The sequence below is a fragment of the Rhododendron vialii genome, chromosome 5a (assembly GCF_030253575.1).
Source record: "Rhododendron vialii isolate Sample 1 chromosome 5a, ASM3025357v1".
Lineage (NCBI taxonomy): Eukaryota > Viridiplantae > Streptophyta > Magnoliopsida > Ericales > Ericaceae > Rhododendron > Rhododendron vialii.
In genome coordinates this window covers 3,525,001-3,535,431 of record NC_080561.1, presented here as the reverse complement: position 1 = coordinate 3,535,431, position 10,431 = coordinate 3,525,001, and the positions used below count along the sequence as shown (strand labels likewise).

The window sequence follows — 10,431 nt, the reverse complement described above, 5'->3', positions numbered from 1 at the left end:
CCTCTCCATAAACCAAGTTATACCCACAAACAGAATCATCCATATATATATACACACACACATACATAAAGGGCTGTTGATTGAGCTGAAATCATTGGCTTAGATGATCTGGTCATGGTTTTTTGCAGAGAGGGCAACCACCCTTGGAAAAAACCCTTCTCTCTGCTTGAAAGCCTCATTCTTTTGAGTTCAATTTTCTCAAGCTTGTTTGGGAGAGCTTCTATATGCATCAGAGTTTTGAGCCAAACCCTAGTTGCTGCCTGACTCCCACTAACTTTTCTGCCTTTTGTTGACCACTTATTTGCATCTTTGTGGTGACTGGTGAGGTGAAGGGCACGAGGGTGAATGGTATTTTGGACAATTTGGTGAAGGCAGAACAGCAGAAAAGAATGGACTCCTTCCGGTCCACTCAAAACTCAGCTCCGGCCCAGCTCAACTCAGCATATGTTTTCTTTCCACGGTGGGGCATGACTGACCAGGTTTACGCGTACGTTAATTATTTTTTTTTTTGGGTCAAAGATTGGTCAAAAATGCTACTGGTACAGCAGCAGCTGCTGTACAGCAGCTGCGTACAGATCCCGTTTGCACCCCCTCGGGTCTCGCAAAGATGATCGGAGCTGCTCATTTTGTTCAAAATACGTTATTTAAGGTCCCTGAAAAAAATCACCTCAATCCGATATCTGGAAGGGTATTTACGAATTATCCAACTTTGCTTCAAAATTTAGCGCTAAATTTTGAAGCAAAGTTGGATGATTCGTAAACACGCTTCCCGATATCGGATTGAGGTGATTTTTTTTAGGGACCTTAAATGACGTATTTTGAACAAAATGAGCGGCTCCGATCATCTTTGCGAGACCCGAGGCAGGCGCAAACGAAATCTGTACGCAGCTGCTGTACAGCAGCTGCTGTACCAGTAGCACTACTCAAGATTGGTCATTCATACCGAGATTAAGAAATTTACTAAAGGTTAATTCATTGTGGCCTGCCCTAGTCAATAGTGTGAGAGCAAACCTACCGACCAATCGAACTACTTACTTAGATTTTGAAGTTTTTTTTATATTCTTATTCAATTTTTTTTTACATTTGTTAATTTTGATTTTTTAGTCAAACTTTTATAAACTATCGGTTCATTTGGTCGTGAGGAATTAAAAAAATAAAAAATTTATAATTTTTACTCAAACATCTTGACAAAAATTCAAAAATAAAAAATTAACAAAAAACTAACCGAACAAAATAAAAGTAACTCTTGGGGCTTAAAAAAACACAGCCCGACATTAGTTGCGAAAACGCAAAGCAACAAATCGAGACGCACAAGACAACAGCCAGTTTGACTCTCTCATTTTCGGAGTGAAAATCGCCCAGTCATTCTCCGGTGGTGGCGCCGCCGCCGGGAAAACAGCCGATTAAGTACCGAAATGGAGGGAACCACCACCGTGGTTGTGTTTGATTTCGATCACACGATGATCGAAGACAACAGCGACACCTGGGTAGTGGAGCAAATGGGCCTGACCCCTCTGTTCGATCAGCTTCGCCGTACATTGCCTTGGACCACTCTCATGGCTAGTTCTTACTATATTCCCCATCTTTTCAGTTGTTTTGTTTAAAGAAAACTTCTGTAATTTGAAGTCGATTGTAAGTTTAACTGTATTTGGTTAGACCATCTTCAATCGTTATTCAAAATTCCCATAAAAAAAAAAGGGTATGATTTGGGTTTAAAGCTTGGTTTGATATGAATTCCGATGGTTGTGCATCAAATCTTTCAATAGTTCCTAATTTATCCCGCAAACCCTTTGTATGAAATTTTCACGTAAGGGTTTAATAATCAATTCCGTACTCCTTTAAACACTTCATCAGATACTTTTCTAGTATTTCAAGCTCATCCTCAAAAGCTTCTTCACCAAATTTGGTTGAAAACTTGTCTCTTGGTTTGAAAGAAAAAATCTGGTTTCTTGCTTAGTTTGATACCCTCTTGTGAAAGAAATGGAGCTCTTATTTTGCTTTTTCATTTTTTCTCATCCATATTTTCAATTTGTTGAAACATGCTGGGAATCGATTACGGAGGTTTATTGATAGGTCTTGTTATCAATTGTAGGATAGGATGATGGAGGAGCTCCACTCAAGAGGGAAAACAATTGAGGAAATCACGGAGTGTTTGAGGCGGGTTCCTATGAATCCCAGAGTAATTTCAGCCATCAGAAAAGCCCATTCTCTGCCTAGGTACTTTTTCCTAGTTAGTTCATTCTTATTTCGGAAGTAAGCTGGTTATATAACCAAGAAATAATTATGTAAAGATGGAATGTGGTTATTTCAGGTGCGAATTAAGAATAATCAGTGACGCGAATCAGTTCTTTATTGAGACAATCTTGAAGCAATTTGGGTTGTTTGATTGTTTCACTGAGATAGTTACAAACCCTAGCATTATTGAAGGAGGCAGGCTGAGGATATTCCCCTACCATTCCTCTCCTCATGGTTGCAGTTTATGCCCTCCCAATTTGTGCAAGGTATTCTGTTTGGTACCATTCAGCTTTCTATGTTTCTTTTAAACTGATACATTGTTCTCTTAATGGTAATTCATACCAAGTTCTTTATTTCTCACTTTATTTAGTTTTTGGGATGCCTTGCATCGAGCTGAAGTGCTGCTTGTTGTCATGAGATTCATACTTGTAGCTCTCTCCCCAGCCCACAGCATAGGGTGGAATCTCGATCATTTCACCGAGCTCCATTCTTTTAGACAAAAGGTCGGCTCTATTGGATCAAGTCATAACCTATGCATTCCACTAGTATACTACCATGGAGAGACTAAGTTCAATTTCAGAGATTGGACTCTCATACTGTGATTATCCTATGAAGTGGAAGAAGTCCGTACATATGAACGCTGCACATACATCTAACACCATACACCACACGTCTATGTCCCTGTGTAGCACTCATATTTTCTGTTGGGGGTGTTCTCTATATACATCTGTTGACTTTGAGCACTTTCTGTTTGGTTATTTTCACTTTAGAAGCTTTTGGAGCAGATAACAATTACATATTCGATTATGTTGGTGGGGTCTCCCTTTGGACATGGTACTTCCCAATTACCCTTCAAAAAAATCGATAATTCATTTTAAAAAAACGAAAAGAAAGTAAAACAAAATCGATACTTGCTTATAGTCCCAACATAATTCCAATAATCATTTTCTGGCCAAAGTTGCAGTAGTTTACAAGTGACATGTCATAGTGAAAAATGATACTTGGATAACCTCCGAGATAATTTGATTAGCCGCGGGGTAGTATCCCTAGAAGGCTAGAAACCTTAGTGTCGATTATTAGTGACGGTTATAAGCTACTTTTTTTATTGTTGAGAGAATCTAATCGACTTATTTAATCTGTCATGTTAACTGATTTATCCACAACAGGGTCTCGTGATAGAGCAGATCCAAGCTTCTATTTCTGAGAAAGGGAAGGTAAGAATGATCTACCTTGGAGATGGAAGAGGTGATTTCTGCCCAAGTCTGAAGCTTGGAGAGGGAGACCATGTGATGCCAAGAAAGGATTTTCCTTTATGGAAGAGGATTTGTGATAACGGTACGATTGTCAAGGCAAAGGTCTATGAGTGGAGCAACGGAGAGGAGCTTGAGAGAATCCTAAGTCAGCTTGTTGACACAGGCACCATATAAGGAAACTCTGATTCTTCGTTTTACTTCGTTGACGCAATTAATGCTCTGATAGGTATATCATCTGAAACTTTTCAATTTTAGACTACTACTCTTTGGATTGATGTAGAATGACTTTGGATATCATTTTCCAATGTTTTGCATCAAACTTTAAAAAAATATTTGAGGATTGGGTTGTAACTCGGCGAAGAGAGCTAGATTATTCTCGTGGAAGCAATCTAACACCACGGTTTTCTTATGTTATTCTTGCCCTTGCGGTCAATGTCACCTTTAAGAGCATTTGTAGGCATCATGGGATTCATTCCAAAATGGATAAAAGACAGTGGTAATTCCTCCCTGATCTCCTTCCTAGTCGCCTTTTCAGATGGTCAAGACTTAAGAGGAGAGAAAAGCAGAGAAACCATAATCTTCCTGACAAAAGGTTTATGTTTCTATGATTCACATATTAGAACATTCTTCCTTTTGTTTCTATCATATATCCTTCCCTGATGAGAGGTGAGGAAATTGGCTCAGGCAAGTTTTGGGGTAAACTCTTCCATATCTCCATCAGGAAATTGGCTTGGGTAGCTATGGGCTATTTTATCTGGCCAGAGAGGAATTGCAGAGTTTCTACCCAAGCCAATTGCAGAGTATGGTTTGATAGCAGATGTCAAGAAACTCCTACTATTCATTATTCTTACCCTGATAATTTCCGCGTATGAGATTTTTGTTTCCGTTTGTGAACAATGAAACCAAGGCAATAGGCATATGAACTGGAATGTCGAACAATGTAGTCCACGGCCTATCCAAATCTCAATAATCTTCATAAGGTTGCCGATCCCACGAACTTTAGTGAAGGCTGCGGATCAATAAAGAGGAAAAGACCACGGGTAGGGTTATTTCAAGAAATATGATACATGGTTGTCATCAGTTCCAAGTTCAACGGAACATTTCCTCGCTAGATTTTCCCTCAAACCTGCTAAATCAGAACATTTCCAGATAAGTTGTTACATCTGTTAGAAATTCGGTTTGGATGTATTTTTTTTCATTTTCTTTTTTGTGGGTGGGTTTAATGTTATTTGGTTTGAATGCTTTCTCTCTTTATTTGCTTGTTTATTTTTCTTCTTCTTGTTTGTTCATGAGGTGATTGCTCTTTGAATTCTTGACGGACAAAGCTACCATATAAATAGTATGCAATTTTTATACGTATATGTAACACATTTTTTCTTTCTATCAACTTCTAGAAATTTAGTTTCACCAGCTAGTCAAATTTCCAATGTATTAATGGCCCATCATATGATGATTGGAGTGAGAAGTTTCGTTTCACCTTCTCGAAAGGGTTCGCGGGGACCAAAAAGGCTCATCCTTGATTAAGCTTGTTCATATAAAGAGTTCATCTCTTTCCTTGCAAGGGGAGGTACATCGAACCCCATTTGGTTGTTAGCATACTAAAACTCCCCCAACCCCCATTGATGTATACAATATTGGCGGAAAAAAAAAAAAACAAAGCTTGTTCATATTAGAGCATTTGCAACAGTCTTGCCATCCCTTCCAAACTGTGGTTTTGTCAAGCAAAAACCTCATACTAGACCCAGCAGACTCGCCTACCTCCTCGCCACTTCCCCCTCCGTTAAAGAAACTCGCAAGCCCGCAAGTTATTGTAGCCTCACCTCGCCCTCTCTCTTTCTCTCTCTCTCTCTCAAACATAGACACACAGTCAACATCTTCCAAGTTGCGGGACAACGACATCAACGATCATCATCGGAGCTCTACCTCATCTGTGTCATCATCATCGTCGGCGTCATCTCCTATCGTGAACAACTCCGATCGTGAACATCTCTACGTCTCCATATCAGTGATGATAAACTCTGAACGTGAGCAAGTACTCTTTGATTCTCTCCAACCGTGAACAGCCCAAAGTCCTCGCCTCTACATTCCCATCGTTTCTGTTGTTCATGGTATAACACATCGTCGTTCGTGATATATCACCGATGTGTTAATTTCCATCGTGATAATCTTCGTCGTCGGTGCTGATCTCTCTCGTCCATGAGAATTGGAAATTTTAGATCTCTTGTTAGCCCTAATTTTGCTAAATGCTAGACTGTAGGGTTCCTCAATCATTTGGCGATTAGCCAAAATAGAAATTTATATTTTTCCTAGGCATGAACTACCGGAGATGAGAGCATCTCCAACCCATGAGTCTCCAAAATAGATATTCAGGCAAATTAAATGAGTTTTTGAGAAATTTTTTGGGATTATGAATTGAGAGAAAAATAGAGTAATGATTGAAAGTAAGGGTAATGAGTGGAGAGAGAAATGAGAATAATGTTTGGAGATAAGAGTAATGACTGGAAAGTAATGATTGAAAGCAAATATAGTGAATATTTTTTGAGTTTGAAATTTTTTTCTAAACCGGCAGAATGATTGGCGGGTAAACGCTGTTACTTGTCAAACCAAAAAAAGCAAAGCTGCAAGCAAAGGGACCAAAAAGGCTCATCGCAAAACAAACATGTATCAAGACTTCCATGTTCTAAACGGAAAACCCCAAATCCGAATGAAGCCTAAATCAAACCCCCTTCCCAAAAAAAGAGTTTAATGAAAAGATGAAGCCCGATCATAACTAGCCAGGGGTTTGGGGAGACTTCCGGTGGAGCGATTACCTCTCCGGTGGCTGTCCAACAATATCTCCCTAGTTAGCGAAGACCCTTGATCACCTTCGTATTCAAGGACCACCGTGGTAACCAAGCTTTCAAGGAGATCCAGGCAGGGTCCGGGCAGCGGAATTATTCATTCTCTCTCATCAGCTTCAGAGATGGAGAAGAATCCCTTTGTTCAAGCGGGAGCCTTGTCCACTGACTTGGGTGAGATTCCGCATGCCTCTCCGTTTCCTACTCCCTTTGATCAAGCTGGAGCAATTGATGGTGGCGTGGATCAATTGAAGGATTCTTGTCGTTTTATTCCGCTATGTCAAATATTAAAAGCGACTAATGACTTTGACGATGCATTAGTTATTGGAACTGGGGGATTTGGTAAGGTATACAAAGCAAACATTGACGACGGTGCTACAACCACCATTGTTGCCATAAAGCGGTTGAGTGCTGTGTCTAATCAAGGCGCTGAAGAATTTTGGACAGAGTTAAAGTTGCTTTCAAAGTTCCGGCATGCTAATCTCCTTTCGCTCATCGGTTATTGCAACGAGAATCAGGAGATGATTATTGTTTACGAATATATGGCTGGGGGGACTCTCGCCAATTATCTTTACAAAACAAGTACTAGAGAAGAAAGCGGTGGAAGTAGATCTCACCTAACATGGGAGCAAAGGCTCAACATTTGCCTTGACGTTGCACGTGGGCTCGACTACCTTCATAATAGTACCTTACCAGGTATCATACACCGAGACGTGAAGTGCACAAACATTTTGTTGGACGAGTATATGGTAGCAAAGGTTTCTGATTTAGGAATATCCAAAAGCATGGCTACCTATTTAACAACCCATGTTAGCACAAACGTCAAAGGAACGTTTGGATATTTGGATCCCGATTACTTCCTCACCTGTCGACTAACCAAGAAATCTGATGTTTATGCCTTCGGTGTGGTGTTGTTGGAAGTCTTGTGTGGTCGGCTAGCGATAGATACAAGACTCGACGACAAGCAAATTAATCTAGTTAATTGGGCAAAAATGATAATCAAAAAGGGAAAGCTTGACAGAATCATTGATCCCTTTCTGAATGGAGACATATCACCACATAGTCTTGAGTACTTTGCCGAACTTGCCAACAAGTGTTTACATAATCAATCAAAGAAAAGGCCTACAATTGCTGAAGTAGTGGAGAGCCTTGAGATTGCATTGGTGTCTCATAAGCGTAAGGGAAGGTCGCAGGGAACTATTGCAAAGGCGTGGACGTTACAACAAGGAGGAGGAGAGATTGTGGGGCCTATAGCCTTATCATCAAGTGAATTTGCTTCTGCAAACAACAAAGCACAGCGTGTCGGACGAGATAAAAGCGGCTCTGTTGTCTCTGATTCTAAGAAGAAAAGAACAGGAGAACAAGAAGACTGCGAAGAGATAAATACGAGTGTTACTTTAGATGATCTTCGACAACATTATGGCCGTAAACGTGGAGATGTTGCGGAGAGCCTTGGCGGTAATCTACTGCTTGCCATGTTTCACTTGTTTTCAACCAAAATACATCTGCAAGTAGATCTCGATTATTCTCCAGTGGAATCAATGTAACAATATAAATTTCTTATGTTGATTCTTGCTCATGCAGTTAGTGTATCCACGCTTAAACGCATTTGTAGGCGGTTCGGGATCCAGCGGTGGCCAAATAATATCAGAAGAAAAAAAGGTAATTCCCCTCTGGCTTACTAATCACCTGTTTGAATCGTTAAGAAGGGAGAAATGGAGAACCAGTAATGGCCTAATAATCCAATTTTTTAACCTATCCAAAAAATAAGTAATGATAACCATCACCGACATGGAAGATGCTGTCAACTAATGGGCAGACCGAGATGGGAAATCAAATGGTTGGTCATCTTGAGGAGACGAATGAGTTTCTCCGGGATTTTGTTGAAGGCCCAAACGGTAAGAATACAGAAATTGCTTCAATGGTAGGAATAGTAAAAATCCCTACTTTTCAATATTCTTGCCCGGGTAATTATCCTGATATGGGTTTTTTTCTGTGTCATATATGTACAATGAAAATGCAGGAGGGGTTTCCTCTGAGTGGGCATTTCAACAAAACAATCAATGGACGGTGTCCACCTCTTATCCAAATTGCAATGGTCCTGAGGTTTCACACCCTCATATAGCATCAACACAGATCTTAGGTGAGAATATGGAAAGTTTAGGAGATAAGAGAAATTCTTTCGGTTCACTGGAAGAGCATCTTCTGCAAGGACATATCTCTGGATCTATGTGGACAGTCCCTCCATGTTCAGATCCAGCTTCGAGCCAACACATGCCTACTATTACCCCCACAATGGGAAGTTCAGAAGATCAAATAAATTCGCTAGCTTTCCTAGAAGATGTTTTTCTAGAGGAAGATGTCTCTGGATCTAATAGGTGGACAATCTCTACATGTTTTGAACCAGCTCCGAGCGAACTCATGCCTACTGTTCCCCAGACAACGGGAATTTCAGATGATTTGAGAAATTTGTTACCTTCAGTGGAAGAGTCTTTTCCGGCGGGACGTGTCTCTGGATTTATTAACCCAACCATCCCTTCATGTTCATATCCAGCTCCGAGCCAACCCATGTCTATTGTTCCCCACACAACGGGAAGTTCTTTTTGGGCTGGACATGTCTCTGAATCTATTAACTTGACAGTCCCTTCATGTTCTGATCCAGCTCCAAGCCAATCCATGCCTAGTATTCTCCACACAATGCCTACAAATCCTCGCATCATGCCTCTTCTTACAGAAAGGCAAGATACGAGGTCCATGAACCTAAAGGCGACATATGGGGATACCACAATAAAATTTCGATTCCCTCTCACATCTGGAATTAATGAATTGAAGGAAGAAGTGTCAAAGATACTGGAGTGCAAGCTTGGTAGTTTCAACATTGAGTATAAGGATGAGGATGGGGACTGGATTTTAATGGCCCGTGACGAGAATGTTAGGGAATATCTGCAACTTCTCACCTCATTGGGAAATCAAGTAACCAAACTAAAGGTTCGTGATAAGGTTTCCAATACCACGAATTTTTGAGATAGCTGCGGATGTGATAATTGCAGGTCATTGAAGAGGAAAAGACCATAAGGATGTTCAGTTGTAGAATAATATTACATGGTTGATACCAATTCCATGTTCTTTGTGCAGCAAGACATCTCCTTGCCAATTTTTCCTCTGCTAAACCAGAATATTGTTGGTAATGTTGCTTTCAGCAGGGCTTCTGTTTGTTTTGGCCTTGATTTTACGTAAATTTAGCTGCTGATATTTGTTTGCTTAAATCTCGTTCTGTAGGGGTTTCTTTTTATCATCCTGACATCTTCTGATGCTGGGATTATTTGTGTTGGCCATCGTTGTTAGATCATGTGTGTGTGCATGGTGAGGATGATGAGATTTTGGGGACCATGGGCCTTTACAAAAGTTGTCATAGGCGCGAGGCGCATCAAGGCACAAGCAAGGGTGGAGGTATGTTGGGACCCGGGGGCTCCGACCCCCGGCCCCTTGAGCATTTGAGTTTTAAGATTTTTATTTTGTATATGCTTGATTTTGAATTTCATTAGTAATTATTCGCGTATAGCTACTTATAATCTTAATAACTTTGGTTTGATTTACTTATCAAAAAAAAAATTGGTTTGATTTGATAAAAAATTGATTATTTTGCATTCTCATTTATCAATTTCAGTGTGGTGTTGTTGGAAGTCTTGTGTGGTCGGCTAGCAATAGATACAAGACTCGACGACAAGCAAATTAATCTAGTTAATTGGGCAAAAATCAACATCAAAAAGGGAAAGCTTGACAGAATCATTGATCCCTCTCTGACTGGAGACATAACACCACATAGTCTTGAGTACTTTGCCGAACTAGCCAACAAGTGTTTACATAATCAACCAAAGAAAAGGCCGACAATTGCTGAAGTAGTGGAGAGCCTTCAGATTGCATTGGTGTCGCATAAGCGTAAGGGAAGATCGCAGGGAACTACTGCAAAGGCGTGGACGTTACGACAAGGAGGAAGAGAGATTGTGGGGCCTATAACCTTATCAGAATTTGCTTCTACAAACAACAAAGCACAGCGTGTCGGACAAGATAAAAGCGGCTCTGCTGTCTCTGATTCTAAGAAGAAA

At 40.4% G+C, this 10,431-nt stretch overlaps 4 protein-coding genes across 4 annotated transcripts in view; all 4 read left to right on the top strand.

Moving 5' to 3' along the window:
* Nucleotides 1-1,264: 1,264 nt before the first annotated feature.
* On the top strand, nucleotides 1,265-3,839 carry LOC131325784 (inorganic pyrophosphatase 2-like). Its single transcript, XM_058358234.1, has 4 exons — nucleotides 1,265-1,559; nucleotides 2,093-2,217; nucleotides 2,312-2,501; nucleotides 3,402-3,839. The coding sequence occupies exons 1-4, from the start codon at nucleotides 1,416-1,418 to the stop codon at nucleotides 3,660-3,662; spliced, it is 720 nt and encodes a 239-aa protein (XP_058214217.1). The 5' UTR covers nucleotides 1,265-1,415; the 3' UTR covers nucleotides 3,663-3,839.
* A 2,253-nt stretch (nucleotides 3,840-6,092) lies between these two features.
* The window catches only part of LOC131325764 (uncharacterized), a 52,909-nt gene continuing 48,570 nt past the window's right edge, over nucleotides 6,093-10,431 (top strand). Inside the window, exon 1 of the mRNA XM_058358203.1 lies at nucleotides 6,093-6,330. The gene's annotated coding sequence lies outside the window, so the exon portion shown is untranslated. The remainder of the gene's footprint in view (nucleotides 6,331-10,431) is intronic.
* Nucleotides 6,411-10,431, top strand: part of LOC131325765 (serine/threonine-protein kinase ssp1-like) — an 8,825-nt gene continuing 4,804 nt past the window's right edge. Inside the window, exons 1-2 of the mRNA XM_058358204.1 lie at nucleotides 6,411-7,783; nucleotides 7,910-7,987. Coding sequence (XP_058214187.1) covers nucleotides 6,451-7,783; nucleotides 7,910-7,987 — 1,411 coding nt within the window. The 5' untranslated portion in view covers nucleotides 6,411-6,450. The remainder of the gene's footprint in view (nucleotides 7,784-7,909; nucleotides 7,988-10,431) is intronic.
* LOC131325777 (uncharacterized) lies at nucleotides 8,112-9,788 on the top strand. Its single transcript, XM_058358221.1, has 4 exons — nucleotides 8,112-8,223; nucleotides 8,349-9,313; nucleotides 9,461-9,509; nucleotides 9,605-9,788. The coding sequence occupies exons 1-4, from the start codon at nucleotides 8,124-8,126 to the stop codon at nucleotides 9,634-9,636; spliced, it is 1,146 nt and encodes a 381-aa protein (XP_058214204.1). The 5' UTR covers nucleotides 8,112-8,123; the 3' UTR covers nucleotides 9,637-9,788.